A 19,820-nucleotide genomic window follows, 5' to 3' on the forward strand; every position below is an offset into this window, starting at 1 on the left:
ACCCGTCGACGGGTGCGCGAGAAGCGTACCGAATCTACCGATGGGAATCAGGTCGATGGAATAGTCGCGCTCATACTACGTGTTCGAGCGCTCCGAATCTTGCGATGTCCTGCGCGTCGACGGCCGCGTGTTGCTGTCTACGGTATGCACCGTCGTCGAGCTATACTGTCTATTGTTCACCAGCTGCACACAACGTCAGTATCCCATCCCCGTCATAGAAAGAGCGATCCCGACTCACCCCGCCGATAGGCCTCGAGTAGTCCATATCGTCTCTAAAGCTGATCGCGCCCGTGCTCCGCATCCCGACGGGCCCGAGCGCGCCGAGGTGCGGGTGCAGCAGGCCCTCTGGTGCGCGGCTCGACCCTTCCGTCGGGGCGGGCGACGGCAAATCCGGCCTGCTGGACATGAACCCTTGCTCGGGCAGCACGAGCACCGGCACGGACAGACCGCCGAGCGCGGACGAGTTCGGGCGGATGATCGACGGCGGGCGCGCGAGGCGCGGCGGGTCGTAGAACGACGCCGTCGGCGACTGCACCAGGCTCGCGGGCGGGGAGAGCAGCGTGTTCGACTGGCTCGTGCTCGCGCTGCTGAACCCGTTGCTCCCGGGCGCGCTGCCCGTCGCGTTGTTCCCGCCCATGCTGCCCGGCACGGAAGTGGCTGACGAGGACCGCCCGCGCTTCCAGCGCAACGAGCGGCCGAGGATCCCCATCCTCCGTGGCGCACTCTCCCCCTCCTCCTCCTCGTCCGCCATCGGGCGGTACGCAGTGGGCGGGACCGCGGGGTGCGGCTGCGTGGGCAGCAGGCTCGACGGGCCCGGCGACCGGCGGCCGTCGTTCATCCCGTGTCCGTGCGACGACAGTCTGTGGCCCTGCTCCGACGCGTGCCCGTGCCCGCTGGACGAGTGCCCGCTCGAGGACGCGCCCCCGCTCTGCCGGCGGAGGACATCCCCGCTCGTTCTGAACCCGTTCGAGCCGCCCGACGCGCGCTGCGAGGACCCGCTGCCCCCGGCACCACCACCGAGCTGTTCCACGTCCTCGCCGCCGCTTCCACCCAGCACACCCGTGTCGTCGGGCGAGTATCGCTGCGCGGATAAGGGCGACGGCGGCACCGGGTCGCGGAACGGGTCCGCCGAAATATCGCGTCCGCCAAGCCACGCGGCGGGCTCGGGGCCCACGAAGCTCGACGAGCGGTGCGCGCGCCTCGCGCTGGGCGGGGGCACGGCGAGGACGTCCTCGCTCGTGAGACCGGGCGCGTCGATCAGCGCCGAACGTTCGTCGCTCGGCGTGCGAGTCAGAGCCGGGGCAACGAGATCAAGGTCGCCCGACACGGTGCGCTCGCGCAGAGGCATATACGCGCCGGCGAGGCCTGCGAGCGAAACGGGGATCGGGACGTCTGTCTGTTGCAACATACCCGCGTCGTCGTCGTCACCGTCGTCGTCTTCTCCGAGAGGGGCGCGACCGCGGGGCTGTCCGGCGAGCGCTGCGACCTCGAGGCGATGTGCGCGGTGACGGCGGAGCGCGAGGAAAATCCAGAAGGCGAGCATGGCGACGAAGGCGATGCAGCCGATGACGAGGCCTGCGAGCGCGCCGGAGTTGTGTTCGAAACTGCATGGGTGAAAAAGCGGGATCAGCACAAAGCGAAAAGAGACACGAGTAGAAGGAGACGAGTGTGGGAGGATATAAGAGAAGAGCACGATCAACTACACTCGGTCATAACCCAGTAAATGAGCACTCACATATTGCCATCCTTGTCAGCCGGGTCGGGGATGAGCGTCCCCGTCGTGATCGACGTCACAGTCGTTACGCCTGTCTGCCCGTGGTTAGTCCAAGTCGACGTCACGACAACCGTGCTCGTGAACACGCTCCGGGAGGTCGCGCTGGAGGTGTGCGGGTCCGTAGAGGAGGAATCCCAGGAGGAAGAGGAGGGGTCCGTGGAGGACGAGGGGTCTGAGGAAGAGAAAGAGGTAGGTTGTGAGGCGGAAGAAGAGAGATCAACGGAGAAGGATGATGAGGAGTGTGCGGAGGAGCGTGCTCTCGAGGAGGAGCGGGAGTTCGTGGAGGCTGAGCGCACGGTCGTAGAGGAGCGCGCGTTCGTCGAAGAGGAGGAAGGCGTGTTCGTCGAAGAAGAGGCAGGCGCGTTGGTCGAGGAGGAGAAACGCGTGTCCGAGCTTGGGGTAGGGGTCGTGGTGGAAGCGGCGACGGTGCGCGAGAAGAACGAGAAGGGTAAGCTGACAGTGGAGGATGAAGCCGGGGCATCCGATGAACTGTCGGACGAGGAGGCAGGGGTGAAACCGGCAGACGAGGAAGCAGCAGGGGGCCCAGCATACGAAGAGGAGGAAGCGGCGGACAAGGACGCCTCAGACGAACGCGAGGAGGAGCCGCCCGCGGTCGAGGACCTCGTTACAGAACCCGCAGAGCCCGACGCGGACGCAGACGGTGGGGGATCAGACTCGGTGCTCGAGCTCGAGCCCGAGCTTGGGCTTGGACTCGACGCCGAAGCCGAACTTGCCTCGGACGCGGAGCTTGCGGCGGTGCTGCCGGGGGTGCTGGCACTGGGGAGAGAAACGGGTGAGAACGCGCTCGTAAAACTGGACGAGGAGACAGACGAAGACGCGATGGGCGCCTGTGACGCGGAAGAGAGAAGGAAAGACGATGACGCGGGGGTATAAGTAGCAGATGCGTTAGAAGTCGAAGATAGAGACGAAGAAGAGAAAAGGGAAGAAGAGAAAAACGCAGATAGACTCGTAGACGAGAAAAGAGACGATGAGAGAGATGCAGACAGAAAAGACGAGGACGTAAACGGATCTACGAATGAAGATGAGGGCGAGAGCGAAGAAGCACCGGATGTCGAAGACAACACGGACGCGGGGTCGGATGCAGATGTAAATACAGATGCGTGGGTGGAGGGGGGAGCGGATGCGGACGTAGGTGCGTCCGAGGGAGAGAAGGAGAAAGAAGATGCGGGTGCGGATGCAGATGAGGGTGTGGATAAGGACGCCGATGCGTACGAAGATGAAGACAAAAATGTGGGCGTGGACGCGGATGAAGATGCGGACGCGGACGTGGATACAGATGTGGGCGTGGATGAGGTTGTGGGCAAAGACATAGATGCAGAAGACAAAAATGTGGGCAAGGATGCGGGCGTGGATGAGGATGTGGGCAAGGACGTAGATGCATACGAAGAAGACAAAAATGTGGGCAAGGACGTAGATGAAGATGCGGGCGCGGACGTGGGTACAGATATGGGTGTTGAAGACGAAGATAAAAACGTGGGCGTGGACGCGGATGAAGATGCGGACGCGGACGTGGATGCAGATGTGGGTGTTGGGGAGGATGTGGGTTCAGATGTGGGCGAAAACGAAGAGAAAGATGTGGGGAAGGACGTAGACGAGGATGTGGGTGCAGACGTAGATGTAAGTGAGGGGGCGGAAGTTGGTAAGGACGTAAACGCGTTCGACGACGAAGACAAAGATGGAGGGATGGACGTGGACGAGGACGCGGGTGCGGACGTGGATGAGGATGCAGCCGAAGACGTAGGTGCATACGAAGAAGACAAGGATGGAGGGATGGACGTAGACGAAGACGCGGGTGCGGACGTGGACAGAGACGTGGGCGTGGACGAGGACGTAGGCGAAGACGTCAACGCATACGAAGAAGATAAAAGTGTGGGCGTAGACGCAGATGAGGAGGTGGGTGCGGACGCAGAGGCAGATGAGGGTGAGGAAGTAGGCGAGGACGCGGACGCGTACGAAGACGAAGACAAAGATGGAGAGAGGAACGTAGACGAGGAAAACGAAGATGGAGGAATGGAGGTAGACGAGGACGCAGGTACGGACGAGGACGCAAGAGAAGACGCGGATGGAGATGTGGGAGCGGACGTAGATAGTGAAGAAAAAAATGTAGGTATGGAGGAGGACGAAGATGCGGACGTGGAGGGGGGGATAGATACGGATGCGGGCGAGGACGTGGATGCGTATGACGACGGAGGGATAAGTGTGGATGCAGATGGGGATGTAGAGGAAATGGTGTATGCAGATGAAGAGTCAAATGTCGACGCGGATGAAGAAGTAAATGTCGATGCGGATGAGGAAGCAAATGTCGACGCGGATGAGGCAAATGTCGATACGGATGAGGAGACAAATGTCGATGAAGGTAAGGAAACAAATGTCGATGCGGACGAAGAAACAAACGTCGACGCGGACGAAGAGTCAAATGTCGATGGATACGAGGAAGAAGACGAAGAAGGCGCAGACAGAGACGTGGATACATACTCGGACGAAGACGAAAGCGCAGACGTGGGTGCATACGACGACAGGGGCGATGCGGACGAGAACGAAGAGGTAGAAGGCAGAGAGGAAGATGAAGGTAAAGTCATCGTCATGGACGGGGACATGGGCGGCGTAGATGAGGTCGCAGATGACGGCGCGCCCCCGGACGCGGAAGACGTGCTCCCCGGTGCAGAAGACGCGCTCCCCGCTGAAGACGCGCTCAGCGGTGCTGAAGAAGCGCTCCCCGGTGCAGAAGACGCGCTCAGCGGTGCCGAAGATCCCCTCTCAGAAACAGAAGACGCGCTCTTCGATGCAGAAGATACCCCCTCAGAAACAGAAGACGCGCTCTCCGATGCAGAAGATATCCCCTCAGACACAGACCCCTCAGAAACAGAAGACGCGCTCTCCGATGCAGAAGATATCCCCTCAGACACAGAAGACGTGCTCCCCGACGCAGAAGACAGCCCCACAGACGCAGAAGATAACCCCGCGGAGACGGAAGACGCACTCCCCGGCGCAGAAGAAACGCCCCCAGACGCGGAAGAGGACACCCCCCCGGGTTCAGACGTGGATCTAGGGATGGAACTGGCCGCCCCAAACGCACATATATAAAACGAATCGTAAGCACAACGGTGGACTGGTTAAAGATTTGAAACGGAAAACGAGACCGGACCCGAAGTCGGGTCCGGAAAAAAAGGGGACCGAACACAGATACGGACGGCGGCGAATACACAAGGGACGCTCTGCGTCCCCACCCGCACGCGTATATGCCGCCGAAAGACGTACAGGCGCGACGGGAGAGAAGAGACGCGTCGGGCGTGCGCAGCACACGGACGACGCGCTCGAGGAGCGCCTTCGCCCGGGAGGAAAGGATGAAACGAAGCTGCGATAGGCAAAATGGCGAAGCAGATCTGGATCGAGCACGCAAGGGGACGAGACTCACGTTGTGCCTGAGGCCGAAGGTGGGATGGACGAGCCAGAGCTTGGTGGAGTCGAGGGCGCCGAGGTTGGCGCCGACGCGGATGCCGAGGAGGCCGCCGAGGCCTGGGAGACGGACGTACTGGCACTTGTGGGTGTGGTCACACTGGGAGGGTCCGAGGTGGACGCAGTTGGAGTAGTGGAAGACGCGGTGTGAGAGGACGGGGCCATGGAGGGGGTGGTGGAGGGGTCGGACGGAGAGCTCGGGCCGGAAGTGGAGGATGGCGGCCGTGTTGGGGTGGAAGTCGGGGAAGGAGAGTCGGAGGACGGGGAAGGAGAGTCGGACGAGGAAGGCGGCGGGGCTGAGGATGCAGGGGGGGCGACCGAGGACGTAGGCGGGGTGGATGAGGGTGAAGCGTCGGGGGAGGATGAAGAGGGGGAGTCCTATTAGAGGGCGTGTGTCAGCGAGTGACGCGGATAGAGAACGACACGGGAAAGGCCAGAAGGAACTCACGGTGGACGAGGCACGCACTGGGCTCGAATCAGACGAGGACGCGTCCGGGGAGCGGCCAGAGGAGAGCTGGCGCGGGGAGCGCATACGCGCACGTTGACGTTGCACGTTGGCCATGGGCGAGTACGCAGGGTTGGCGGAGAGGACGAGAGGTAGACCGGGCCTGCGTACAAGCTGGGGCGAGTATGTCCTGGAGAGATAATATAACGAGAGGCAGACACGGAGATCATTGCGCCAGACCCCTGAGGGAGAGGAGAGACAGAGGCCGGGCACGGGTTATGCGCCAGAGGGGCCGGCACAGCCTGCTCCAGGGGAACACTACGCGCAGCCTTAAAAAGAGCACGCTGAGGCCGCGCGCATCTTCTTCCCTGCAGTGCCACCGATCATCCCATTCGAGGTCCCGCCTTCTTAGACGCTCACGCCCGACGCACGCTCCAGCGACGTCATCGCCCGACCTCCTGCTGCTATCCTACTTTCGTCCCCCTTATCGCTCTTATTCCCCATCACCCACGGAACTCTCCTACGCGCTCCGCCATCTTCCACTCCAGCGTTCGCATCGCCGTCCACTCTTGTCCTCTCCGTCCTTCGCCCCTGGCTCCACCGTGAATTTGTCGCCTGCGCACCCCTTCATTCTTCCCGCTGAAATCCACCCCTAATCGACACTGACGCGACCCCTCCGATATATTCGTCCTCCCCATCCCCGCCGCACGCCTCTCCGGAACTCACCATGATCAGATCAAATCACACCATGTCGACGCGATGAGCCCCCCATGATGTCCCCCTACTGCACAGTGCTCACCCCCCGAGGCCGTGTGCAGACGTCGCGGGCCCGGGACCCGTCACCCGGGTTACCACTCCGCTAACACGCCCGCATCCACGCCTCTGGGACTTGGTACGTATGTGGCTGAGCCTACACAGGGACTTCGACCCATCATCCACAGAGTCAAGTCCGCGGGCCATCGGTCGAGGACATGCCCTGCACTCGTGTCTACCGCCGGATACCGTACGAGCGATGCGGTGAAACCGCCGTCGGTGCAATCTGGGGGCGTAAAGACTGGGAAATATAAAACTGCTCGCCGCGACGCACGGCGGTCGGTCCTCCAGCTTGGCACACGGCTGCACACGCAGGTATCAAATCGTTTTTTGAAGCTCGCGCGAGTCGGTTGTGCTGCACCGCGTCGCGCCGGCGGGCCAGCAGTTCGTGCGCGGCTCGTGGACGTACACGCAACGTTTCCACGCCCAGCGACCACGCCCGTCCTATCGCCTGTAGAGTAGAATAAATGGTTGCTGGGCAGATGCATCCGAGTACGGATCCTAGCGTAGACGATCTTGGATGATAGCTTGCACACGGGGACCCACACAAAAAAGACCCCGCTATCGGCGAACATGTTCTCGCGCCTTGAGGCTCACACACAAGAGGTGTCGCCGCCATGAGGATGTGGAGCTGGGATCCGGCTCGGAGATGGCCCCTTCTAACGGCGAAGATTAACTGGAGGCACGGAGGTGCGACGCGGAGGGATGTGAGAACCTGCGTATGGAATTCGAGTGCGCACCGGGCAGTTCGTGAATATTAGGATATGAGCGCTGAGTTCCAGCTTGGCAGTAGACTGGATTCCATTGAGTGCGAGCGTGTCTTGCGCTATGGAGGCGGAACGTCGCATACGATACGAGATCCGGCGCAGAAGTGAAGGGTGGAGCGAGGCCGGGTGATGCCCCGAGGTGAGCATAGTACGTCCGAGGGAGACAGCGAGGATGTGTACTGCGCGTTGAGGCGGCGTAGGTGGGGCGCACGGTAGCTGGAGTGTGTGGGCCTATCGCCGGGATATGTCGTCGACGCGAGGTAGCCAGAATGAACGTGGAGCTTACCATCTACTGTGGTAATTGAGATGCGCACGCGGCGGGCGGTGCACTTCCTGAACTGCCCACTGCGGATAGCGGTGAGTCGGGTGCCAAGAGTGTGCGGACGTGAACGACTGTGAAGAACGAAGTCCGGTAGTATTAAGGGCCAAGGGTGATCTGCGGGAAAGGGTGCTTCCTACGAAGAGCCACAACGCGACATTGATTCGTTGTCCGTGAGCACCTCGGATCCAACAGTCATCCTTGCAAAGCGCAGGAACAGAAGAACGCCTGGCCTGCCAAATTAGAGACGGTGTCCGGTTCGGCATGATGAACTGGTGAGGTTGCGCTAGGTGAATGTACACACAGGCGCTGTAAACACAGCCCGATATACTGACACCGACACCGACATCAGGCGAGACACCCTCTTCCCAAGTAAAAGCTGCGAGTGACGATCAGTCCACTGCAGTAGAAATACTTTGTGCACGGGAGACGAGCGAAGTGATTGTGACGGCTCGACGTGAATGGAAGCAGCTCGATCTGAGCGCTGAGCGCTGAGCACCCACACGAGTAGAGAAACATCAACGCCGCGTTGCAGCGTTGTCAGGTGCATCTCCTCGCCCGCACCATTGGCATGCTGCTGATATGCGCCATTTTTATTTGGGAAATTGGGAATGGGCGGAATATATTTTCGGGACGGTGCGGAAAACAAAGCATGCGAGCTCACGGGCTCACGGACCTCAGCTGTGCTTTGCATACGGAAGGAAGCGGAATTATATGGCACCTACGCACCTTTGGTTCATTTGTGGTTCATTGAAAGGAGAGGTGCCTGCACGTTCTAATGTAGATCTGCGAGATCTCAGAAGTGCAATGAGCGACGGCTTGTATGTACACCTTGGAGATCGAAAATCATACAACATTGGCCACTCAGTGTACGTTCTGCGACAATGTAATTTCTCGTCACTGCAAAGCACGGTCAAGGACGGAAGTGATCACAGACACGATCACGCCAATGGTGCGGCCGCGGCGGAGCAAGCGTGTTGTTTGTTCGATGTTTGGTTCCTCGGGAGACGCCGACTATTGTTTGAACTTGTACTACGACAGTGCTACACTGACAAGCCCAAATATCCTCCTTCATCCTTCATCGACATCGTTCACACCCTCCGCTCGCCGTCTCCTCTTTGACCAGAAATACTAGCTCATCGCTACCCGACGCTGCGACGCTGATGCCCACGACGCGCTCACGCGCCTTACTCGACTCGTCCGCTGTCGATATCCCCCCCGTCCGGCGCCCTCCCCCTAAACGCTCCGCCTCCCACGCCTCCCTCCCTACCCCGCCGCGTACCGCGACCAAACGCAAACGTGCGCGCTCCCGTGCGACAGATTCCGACGTCGACGAGGACGAGCATGTACCTGCCATCGGCGAGGATGAACATAGTGATGACCCCGAACGCGAGCGAGCGAGCCGCCGCGATGGCGACGGCGCACTCATCATCGGCCACAAAAAGCGCAAGACTCTCGACGCCATCGCCGAGGAGCTCAGCGAGGCTGTCGTAGAAGAGGCCTTCTGGCTGGATGATCGCAACGCCAACGCAGGGAAGAGCCAGCTCGAGCCCAAGTCGCTGCCCCGCACCCGTGCGCGCTCACGGACGCGCTCGCCGTCCTCGTCGCCCCCGCCTGCCGCGCACCTCCTGCGCCGTGGCCACACCGGCCTCATATCGCCCCCGCCGTCGCGCCGCCAGCGCACCCGCGTCGGACGACGTCCTGTCACGCCCAGGCCCCGCGCGAGCACCAGCGGGAAGCCGAGCCTCTTCCCCAAGCGCGATTCGCCGGACAATCCCTTCCTGGCTGACACGCCGGATGACTCTCCTACGACACCCGTGCGCGAGACGGACGCTGGCGCCATGCCGCACACACCCGTGAAACAAGTCGAGAAGCCGACGCTCACTTGGGTCTTGTGCGTGCTCTTCGTCCTTGAAATCTCCTCGTTCTTGCTTATCCTGACGTATTTACAGCCGGGGCAAGAAAGTGGAGCTCGCGAATCCGCACTTCCATGGCACAGCCGAGGATGACGAGGATGACGAGGAGACCGCCAAGCACTGTCTCCTGCCGGAGGGCCATCCTGATTATAGCCCACCTCCAACGTACGCGCCCAAGCTTCTCTTCCCCGAGGCGCACAAACATACCCGGCGGCGAGCACCAAAGGCACCTGTGCCCACCACGGAAAAGGCTTCCATACCCATGGAGGCCAAGGCTACCTCAAAGATGAAGGCCAAGGCGGAGCCTGCAGAAGTTTCACCTTCTGACGCAGATCCAAGCGACGATGAACATGATGATGAGGCAGTCGAGGAGTTGGTGGCGTCAACGGTAACAGAAGCGGCGGTACAGGCAGCAATGGAGGAGCGCCTTGCGAAACGCATCGATGCTGCTACCGCGGCCGCGACGAGGACGAGGACACGCTCGCAAGCCGCGCCACGCCTCCCCGAGGTGAAGGACAGCGACATTCCTCGCCGTGCGATGGGCCCCGCCAGGGCGCCCAAGCCGGTCAAGAGCGTGGCGCGCTAACTCTGCGTTTGCTGACCGTCTGGCAGGTACAGCTCCTTTCTAATATAGTCATCTTTTCCATCTTCGCCGTTTTCCCTGCTGGTTATTGTCGGACCATGCTGCGACACCTACATTCTACCCTCCGCACGTAGCTTGTATATACGTTTCGCGACATTTCGGTACGCATCATACTACTTACCGCTCACTGTCGCCCTGCGATACCTTATGTTGCTCTCCGTCACAGTTTGATGTGTCGATATGCCCTGCATCTTGTTTCTCTTCGTTGCAATTGTTTCCTTCTGTTAATTGTCCATGCATTACACTCACGACTATATATGCATACAAGTACGCTTCAGATGTTGCAAATATACGTAGAACTCCATCCATCAATGAATAAAAGCCACGCAGAGCGCGACGCCATATGTCGGACCCGCCGTTGCATCAATCCCAACCAGTATAGATGGGGTACATGAAGGTATCATAGGAGCATGAATGCCTATAGCCTAGCAGAAATAACATATTAAATCAGTCGTTAAATCATGGTCGCCACGCAGGTCTCTCTTTCTCCACTCCCAACCCTCCTGCGACGCTCTGCACGCGCCTCAGCGAACTCCTCGATGGCGCTCTCTCCATGCTCTGTTGCTCCTTCAAACACTCGAAGGTGCGGACCAGCTCCTTCACACTCCCTGCACTGCTTCTGCGGTCACTGGATATCGAAAGTGACAGAACAGGCTGCGGTGTGGGTGGCGACGGTGGGCGCAGCTGAACGAGGCGCTGGGGTCGCTGGGTAAACCGTGGGATCATGGACGGCTTGGGCGGGAGCGGCACTGGGTGTAAGTGTACCAGCTCTTTCGGATGAGCAGGCTTCGACATCGGTTTGGGCGCAGGCGTTGAGATCGGTGGCCGAGGCTTCTGGAAGAGCTCTGCCGGAGGGATAGGAAGGCCAGGGTGCGCTGGCTGCACCCTCCGTGCCTTCTTAGGTGGCGCAGATCGAGTGACAGAGGGAAGATACGAGAATAACAGTCCTTTCATTCTTGTCGCGATAGAAGGGTTTGCTGGTTTCGCCGGTGAAGTAGTGGACGTGACTGTTATAGCAGTCGTCTGAGGGTGATCAGGAGCGGAGAGGCTGTCAGCGTAATCGGGAGACGACACGGTCTCTCTAGCGATGGCTTTAGCCTCTCCCATAAGGCGTGAGTAGTTGGGCTGCGCCTCAGACACGGGAGTGCTCGGTTCATCGTCAGTGATATCAAATCGCAAGGCAGATAGTCGAACAGCCGACTTGGGGATCGAGTGGGAAAAGCGACGATGGTCCGCAGCAGCACTGCTGGCCCTCGAGGACATTAGTGAAGAATAACCGCTTGGAGTTGGCGGTGCGAAGTTCCCGGAAAGTTGTTTTCTCCGAAGGGCTCGCGCTCGCTTCAATATGTCATCCCTGGTCCAATTCGTGTCACATACTTGTTGAAAAAATCTATCGGAGAGCTTACCTATTCCAACTAAGTTGTTCGTCGGTTAAACCGATAGGGCGAACCTGCCCCATAAACCGATCAACAACATCATCAAGGTCGATGTCATCGACCTCCGCAAGAACGTTGTGTCCAAGCCCTCGACGAGCACCGATAGCCAATCGCTCATCTGTGAAGAAGGTATCCAGTGTCCTCCAATGCAGTTTACCCCAAGCTTGAGGGAGCGCATTGACCTCCCTTGAGATCTCTGAAAAGGTCGCGGTCGGGGTGTGGAGGCTCGTCGAATTCACGGGCGTCTCGAATGATTTGTTCTCAATCGCCACCCTCCGAGGTGTCTGACTGCGTTCCAGAGTAACCTCAGCTTCCTTTAACAGTTGAGGCAGAGTGACCAACGGGCTGCCAGGTATATACACCTTGTCCCCGACAAGACCTCCGAGTGTATGCCGCCTGTGCACAGAAGGGGAGCGTTTAGATATCCCGGATTCTGAAAGCGTCTTTCGCCGAGCGTCACGAACGGCGATGTCAACGCTCTGTTGGGAATGCCTCCGTCTCGATAGCTGCGATTGCGAAACACAATCATAATCATGCTGCAGGCAATGGCAGATCCGTTCAGCATTGCAGCACAAAACGAACGCTGAAGGAAGACATGTCCTACCATCTTCAAGATCGCAGCAGCTCGAGCAGCCGCTCTGGGGTCGTCGCTGACGATCTTGACGACGTCCGCATCGATGTCTCCGTTTTGCTCGGGTGGAACCTCGCCGAAAAGAGCTTCCTCTTTCTCCATCACAGATCGGTCATCAGGGAGCTCTATTGTGTGAACCTGAGGCGACGGTCTTTCCAATTCCACCACCGACGGTGAGAAAGAGGAATCATCCTCGTCAAATTCATGCTGTTTATTATCATCGTCGCTGTCGGCCTCGGGTTCTCGAGAAAGTTCACGATCGACAACTGCTTCTTCAAGCTGGTCGTCATCAGCTATACCCTCGTCGCGAGCCTGGTCCGTCTGCACAATTTCCCGCTGTTCCTGAGCGTCGTCCGTTAAGTCCGAGATCGAGTCAACATGCATGTCTTCGAGGACATCGTCTGGCTGCGATTGGTCATCCTTGTTCATGTTTCGCTCCCACGTAGGGTTCTCCAAGGGAGGCGTCTGTAGAGGTGTTTTGGACATATTCTCATCCGTCCACGGTAAATCTAGAAGGGCGTCATCTTCGAGGCTATAGTCCTCAATAGGGATGTCCTGATCGACATCTCCCTCGTACTCCGGACGGTCAACAGCTCTTGATTTCGTAGGACTTGGGTGTGGTTCATCCATCAGAGCTGACTCCGGCTCAGCATCTCCAGCAGGAATTTCCAACACAGGAAAACCCTCGTCCATCTCTTCATCAACCGTCTCCGGCACAGGACGACTTGCTAGCTCCGCGGAGGGCTGCTGGGGGAATCGAGCCATGAGCTCGGAGGGGCCGTTCTCGTTGATACCATCAAGCTCGTCCCCAAAGTCGATCTGGCTGTTCAATCTTGGGAATGGACTGACAGGATGACCCCACGCGTCCATACGATCTCTTGTGCAGCTGCTGGGAGGATCTGCCTTTGTAGGCACCGTGAGCACCTTGTACTTACCAGTGTACTCCCCTGCGTGGTCAAAGTCGGCGCTCCCGTCGTCGCTATCGCTCCAGGCGTCGCCGCTAGCCTCAAGCAACATGTCGTCGAACCTGAAGATGGGCTCTATGACGTCGTCATTGGCGAAGTCGGACGTATCCATTTGATCTCTGAGCCGCAAGTCGATGAGCTCTGGTCCCTGCACGGCAAGAATGGGCGAACTGGACGCCATCGAAGGCGCCTCACGGGAGTGTGTATACGCATGACTGCGGCGAGACTTGGTACGAGGAGGACCGGTCAACAGGAGCGGATCTTCAGTTGGCGATGCTGGAGGAAGCGGTAAGCTGAGATCAATTTCGGGGAGCTCCTTCTTGATTGTCAGCACCAATTTCCCTGGTGACTTGGTCTTGTTGGAGGTCCTGCGCTTGCTAGATCTTGACATACGTGCGGAATGGGGAGCGGTTGGTGAGGTGTACAAGACCTCGCGTGGGGGAGTGAACCTGTCTAACGGTGGCTCATATCGTGGAAGGGGAGTGGAAGAACGGTGACGAGCAGAAAGAGTCTCGCGCGAATGAAAGAGCAAAGGAGGGATATAATCGGCGTGTGGATTGGCGGCGTGTGGCGAAAGAAGGAGCGCCCGTTTGGATGGTGAGAAAGACGACCCGCGACTTGAAGACTTGGTAGGCGTTGTGGGCTGAGCAGTAGATGCCCCAGCATGATACCGAGGAGAAGAGTTCCGTGATGAGACATCTGCGGTGTGTTTCGACTGTTTACGCGGCTTGGGGTTCGGTGTAGCCTCCGGACCCGCAGGGGCAGATCCTGGATCAGAGTTGCTTAACGACTCCGGTTCAAAATGGACTATACACTGAGAGTATGGGGACGCGCGCTTGCGCTTGGCGGCAAACGATTTCTTCGAACTTGAAAGCTCCGAGGTATCTGCAAGAAGCGAAGGCGTGAATGGAATTTGATCGATGGGTACGCTTGTAGATTTGGCGCGGGGAGCCTTGATTGTCATCGTGAGCTCTACAAAATTGCATAATTGTCTGAGACACTGACAGAAGATCGACTTCCAGCTCTCAGCATACTCTCGGGCGGGGGACTGATGAGCATCCTGGTGGCGTCAACATCACCTTCGATCTGGGACGTTGGTGGAGTCAAAAGACCAGAATCAAAGGTAGACTTCTCGCCCGTATCTTCATTAGCCCGAGCTACCAACACGAGTGAACTAGCGTGTTTGTGCCGCGTGGACTTGGCGTAGCGTCTGGTCGGACGCAGGAGGTCCTCAAGGTCGGGAAGAGGTGCATTGTGAGTATCTCTGTCGGATGTCATGGTAGGCGGGACATTCTCCATTACAAGACTATAAACAAAGCCGGGTATTCAAGACCAGAAAATAGACGAGGTAAATATCGATGGAGTATAAGAACAATGGGAACTCGAACATGCGGGCGCTTTCCCATCACGTGACTAAGACGCATCTTGCTGTTCCGTCACGGTTCAGCTAATCCAAATCGTTTCATCGTTTCCTGGGACTCCAGCCAATGCCGTGCTGATCGCACGCCCAAGTCTCTGGCCGTGCTAGAGTCATCCACTCGGACGTCCTCGCAGTTACGCGTCGAGTGGTACTTATCACTGGTAGTCTCCTGTGGGCAGACTGACACTATGGTTCAATCTTCGGGGCTGAGGATTAATCATCTGGTCACTCGAAAATAAGGTGTTCCGTGTAGCTCTTTTCGTCCGGAGACTGAGAGGCCAGCCGTAATACGGGGCCGGCTCTTGAATCCCTACCTCGCACCGTCGACTGCCGTCGTCTTCTGCACAGATTTTCTCGAGTCGGACGATATTTGATCAACTCCAGGTGTTGGCGACGGTGATCTACAAGTGCGGCGTGCACTCAAGCTCTGAATGTCCGGTCGCCCACCCTTGATGATGTGCGTTTAAATGTCAGCCGTGTGTATGTTCATATCCCTTCGCGGCTCTTGCGGTATGGCACCAAGTCAAGTCGTGGAGTGCGCGCCGTCAGACGGAGTTGACGATCTGCAAATTCGCCCTTCCCCCTTGCAAGTGGACGTACTCCGGCGAAGGCGGTCTTCGGCCACCTGTCTTGCGCATAGGTCCCTTGCGCCAGAAACAATTTTCCAGCAGGCTCGCTGCGCCGTGTAGCAATATATGAAGCTGTATGCCGCGTTCCTCGAGCATCCACGATTTTTTCGTCAACAATTCAGAATGTGCCGCGAAACGCGCTGCTGGGAGATCTTGTGGATGCACTTGCCGACAGTACGCGATCTGTTTTTTTCGTTGCGTTATCGTTGGTGCGCGAGAGTTCGCGTGCTTGATTTGCTGCTGCTTGTGTATTTCTTTATTATTCGTAGTGAACGGTTTCCTTCCCATTACACCGACTATCTGTGGATTAATTGGGGTTTTCGCGATGCTGCGCATCGTAGCGGTGATAGTACTAGTATTTCCTACTATCTCGCTCCTAGGCATATGTGCTCCTCCCGCATTTGTCTTCCGTAGGGTGAAATTGAGCGTGCGTGGGGTCGCGGCCTGTTCCCATTCGATATCATTTCATCCATTCTGCAATCTGAAACATTGGCTATATTCTTCAAGTTGTTCACCTGCGTCATGAACTTGAATATCACGCACTGTGGCTATAAGTTGCCACTGCAGAAACTCTCATTCCTGGCTGCCATACTATTCCCGGTGGTGTGCAGCATGGAGTCAGGGTTTTCCCTATTGCTCAATATTTCTTCAGTTGCCCTGAAGTGCATTGTATACTCTAGGTCCCTCTGGCGGTGGTATGACCGCTTGCACATACACCATCAGCAAAAGTGCACAATTGTTACAACGGATTACGACGATTGTAATACTCCGCGGTATGTGGTAACAGATTAGAATGACATTGTAAACCTTCAGAATAATTGGGTTGTATTGCAACCTCTGTAATCGTTCCCGATGTATTGCAACCCTCAGTAACGTAGACAATTAATTGCAATGGCATCACAATGTGCTACAATGCTATGTGAGGTTGTAAGGGCTTGTAAGGTTGGGCAAATTTTTGTCAAATTACAGGAGCAACTACGAAGGGAGACCCAAAAAAATGGTCGACTGGTAGGTACACGTACGATGTAAAGTCCAGAGAGCAATCTATAGCGATCTACTAGGGTTCGGGTTCACCGTTCCTTCGACGCACTCCGAGATGTGCATTGTCTTTTCTTCCCAGCTTGCAGGCCACCTTCGAGTCTCTACTATGTTTACTGCGAGTTCTGTCGCTGTATAGATCCACCGGGAATACATTAATACTATAGGGTCTTGAGGCATCCAGTGCTCCATGTCAAGCTTCTCAATATTGCCGGTAATTATCTTTCCCAGGCTACCTAGCTACAGTCTTATACCGGTCCTTCGGCCACCCAAATCTTGCCCGCCTCTGTATGGTACATGCCTACACTTTCTCGTAGATCGGCAAGCACACAGACCTCAATACATACTCCTACCATAAGATTGCATGTATTTACAACCCAATCGCTGGAGCAAAACATGAAATCGCGGTGGATCAATATAAAAAATCGTTATCAGTGCTTTCCTCACTCCTCCGGCCACGTCACATCACGTTGATGAATTTCCTGATACAGATGAGATTATGGGCGCTCATTTCTATATCAGGATATATGTGATGTGACATCTCGCCGATAAGAGCTCTGAAATGCTCACTCCCCAGGTCGAAGTTCCCTTCTCATCCTGGATAGCAGCGGATGGCTTGGGAAAACATTGCCAAAACATTACAGCGTGCATAAATATGCCTGGCATGAAATTTTTCGGATTTCTGCTGTGAACTAAACAATGTACAAGCACTTTTTTGCAAATTACACTCAAAATCGGTGTCTCCAAACCGATCCAGAGGCCGTACAATTTCTACAAGCTTGGAGAAGATAGTTCTAGTATATTCAGATCTAGTTTTAAAAAGTTGAAGTGGAAAAGGTGGCCAGGAAGCCAGAAAATGTGGGGTGGCCTAAGGACCCATGGTGGCCGAAGGACCGGTATAAGACTGTAATGATCTACCGTACCAGTAGTGAAAATCCAAAGCCCTATTAGGCCCGTAGTGATTCTTCCCGATTTGGAAGTAAAGGCAATGATGTAGCTTCTTTCTCTCATAACCCTGGCCCAGGCGTATATAACGGACGGTGAGTCCCATCTGGCGCCAAATACTCCTTCTTCCCTTCTCCTTGTATCCTCCCACCTTACTGATGGCTTCAAGGACAACAACAACGACAACAACACCGCAGAATTGGTTAACGCCAATGCTGCTCATGCTCCTGCCCATGTCTAACTTCTCCTCTCCTTCTATCGCACTCCAGAAGGATCCTTCTCCAGGATACTTCCTATGAGCCTCATTTCCAAGATGACGTGCTCTTGCTCTTCCGCTCCTCGCATGCCTATTAGAGTATAAGAAGTACCTCTCATTTGTTCACACTTGAGAGTAGAATCGGATCACTTGCGTGAGTTCTCCGGTTCATTGAAGAGCCCAATGATGTTCTGGAAAATTTTCACAGTGTTGAATGTCGAATTAACCATTGTGCCCACTCCAATGCATCTGAGAGTTCAGCCACGGTGCATGCTCTGGGGGGGCTCACATGCTCGCAGATCTAAGATTCCTGGGCAGGCGGGTTGCAGTATGCGCCCGGATGGCGGATGGCAGGTGTTGAGTCTGCACGGTATCGTCTGCGTTGGTGTTGACCTCGAGAGCGTCGTGAAGTATAAGCATCGTGCAGACAATAATAGATACTCATAATATCTCCCACAGTTTCTGGGCACCGCCTCACCGCATATTGATGGTGCCCAAACTCGGTATATGCATCCTCCGAGTACGTATTCATATCCATATCACGACGTGTCTAATGAATCATTTTATTATAGTCAGGTCCTTCATGCCGACGCCAACGAGAATGAGCGTGCAAACCACCGCAATGGTCACAACGGTCTCGCAACTCTGAAAGAGCAACGTGCTGTGCACTACCATCAGGCAGCCTCATGTTCATCATCACCATAGTCGGTAAGTATGCCAACATATGTATCATGCCATACAATGTCTTACAGCCATTCATGCAGACTGCCGACCTCGTATCTCTCCGCGGTTGCTGCCCCTCTCCTGGACATTCTCATCGGCCATCAGCATTCACCTTCGCTCCCTCTCCTTGTCGTCGTTGCTCCTCCTCACTAACTGTGCTTTTTTGTTGCGTCTCGACTGCTCATGTCCTTCGTGCTTTCCCTCGGTTTCCGGATGCTCACTTCTTTTGCCCTCTTTGTGCCAGTGTGGTGTTTGGCTGTCGTGCTCCTTCTTGTCTTGCACGCTGTGCTCCTGCTCTGTTCGGTATCATGGGATCATGTGGACTTCGTAGACACCGGAGACAGTGTGCAATATTGCATCTGCGGACATTGTGGGAAAATTCTGCCTTACATTGTACATGTATGACCGGCTCTTGTTGCCTGCGGAAATTTGGTGAGACTCTATGTTTGTACTCACCTCTGTCGTATGTAATATTGTACAATGATTACTGCATTTCTCGTAATGTGCCGTGCCGGCTACAAACAATATTATCCATACAGCCATTGTAATTTTTCCCCGGGTGTCACCACTGCTTACCATAGCATTACAATACCTTATAAAGCTCGGAATCCATTATAATAAGTCCGAAGTATTCCGGGCATTCCGAATAGATTATGTTGATTGCGAATGGATTACCGAATAATTTAAGACGTTGAGAAAAGTTCAGAACCACCGTAGAGAAGTTACTATCCATTACAACTTTGCTCAATAATTTTGATCATTGTAATGGATTTCGTAGATTATAATGCTATATAACCGATGGTAACGAAAGTGCACTTTTGCTGATGACCGTACTTGCATTGTACACTGGGGTGTCTCAATACAACCATGACGTGTGGCATAAAACTACGCTCTGCCGCGCGAAGCACCCAGAACAAGAATAATGGCAAGCATCACCTGCACTCTCCGACGTTGCACCCATTCACAGGTAGGTTTTTGTGGCAAGTGTACATACGTATCTCACAGCGGACCACGATCCGATTAAACAACTGTGTGTCCAAAGCTTCAAATTCAGGTTCCCTACCATGCGAGGTAGAGAATTTCCCAAAAATGTCCGTCAAGTCCTTCGGGCAGAATTCGCCTGCATGTTACCTTACACAGCACAACACTCCGGATTCTGACATCGGCAGATTCCGAGAGAAATGTCAGATTTTAGAACATTTTCCCAACATTGTGCCTCAGATACCCTCCGCAGAGAATCTACCTTTGATTACAAGTTTTTGCAGCATTGTTCCATCATTCTACTGAACATTTCTGCTCACATTTTACCACATTCTCTCCGGCCACGCTGGGTGCCACCATGCAGCCTTCCCTCACCTCCTCCTTGCTGTCCCTTGTCTGCCCATATTAACAGTCTCCCGCGGTGTGAAAAGCAGTAATCCATGCGCCGAAATGATGTATTAGGATAGATTAATGATAATGAAATGATCAGTATCCGCGTGCGCTCACATTGTACAGTTGATGAACAAGAAGCTCGAGTCAAGCACACAGAGAGACACTGCATCGATGCGAGCACCTGAATCTGTGTCCGCTGCTCGGCCTCGTACATGCCCTCAACCTTCACGGTACTAGTACTTTCTTGCC

At 55.9% G+C, this 19,820-nt stretch overlaps 4 protein-coding genes across 4 annotated transcripts; 2 read left to right on the forward strand and 2 right to left on the reverse strand.

Moving 5' to 3' along the window:
- Positions 1–75: 75 nt before the first annotated feature.
- Positions 76–5,813, reverse strand: SCP_1103560 (hypothetical protein; the record flags this gene model as incomplete). Its single annotated transcript, XM_027762791.1, has 5 exons — positions 76–183; positions 239–1,604; positions 1,736–4,852; positions 5,211–5,629; positions 5,700–5,813. The coding sequence occupies 5 exons, from the start codon at positions 5,811–5,813 to the stop codon at positions 76–78; spliced, it is 5,124 nt and encodes a 1,707-aa protein (XP_027618592.1).
- Positions 5,814–7,126: 1,313 nt separating this feature from the next.
- SCP_1103570 (hypothetical protein) lies at positions 7,127–7,406 on the forward strand (the record flags this gene model as incomplete). The annotated part of the gene is made up of 2 exons (XM_027762792.1): positions 7,127–7,241; positions 7,303–7,406. The coding sequence occupies 2 exons, from the start codon at positions 7,127–7,129 to the stop codon at positions 7,404–7,406; spliced, it is 219 nt and encodes a 72-aa protein (XP_027618593.1).
- A 1,352-nt stretch (positions 7,407–8,758) lies between these two features.
- Positions 8,759–10,097, forward strand: SCP_1103580 (predicted protein; the record flags this gene model as incomplete). Its single annotated transcript, XM_027762793.1, has 2 exons — positions 8,759–9,489; positions 9,548–10,097. The coding sequence occupies 2 exons, from the start codon at positions 8,759–8,761 to the stop codon at positions 10,095–10,097; spliced, it is 1,281 nt and encodes a 426-aa protein (XP_027618594.1).
- Positions 10,098–10,613: 516 nt separating this feature from the next.
- On the reverse strand, positions 10,614–14,485 carry SCP_1103590 (hypothetical protein; the record flags this gene model as incomplete). Its single annotated transcript, XM_027762794.1, has 4 exons — positions 10,614–11,508; positions 11,561–12,126; positions 12,195–14,138; positions 14,192–14,485. The coding sequence occupies 4 exons, from the start codon at positions 14,483–14,485 to the stop codon at positions 10,614–10,616; spliced, it is 3,699 nt and encodes a 1,232-aa protein (XP_027618595.1).
- Positions 14,486–19,820: the final 5,335 nt, after the last annotated feature.

This window comes from Sparassis crispa (genome assembly GCF_003851025.1).
Source record: "Sparassis crispa DNA, contig_000011F, whole genome shotgun sequence".
In the NCBI taxonomy this organism is placed as follows: Eukaryota; Fungi; Basidiomycota; class Agaricomycetes; order Polyporales; family Sparassidaceae; genus Sparassis; species Sparassis crispa.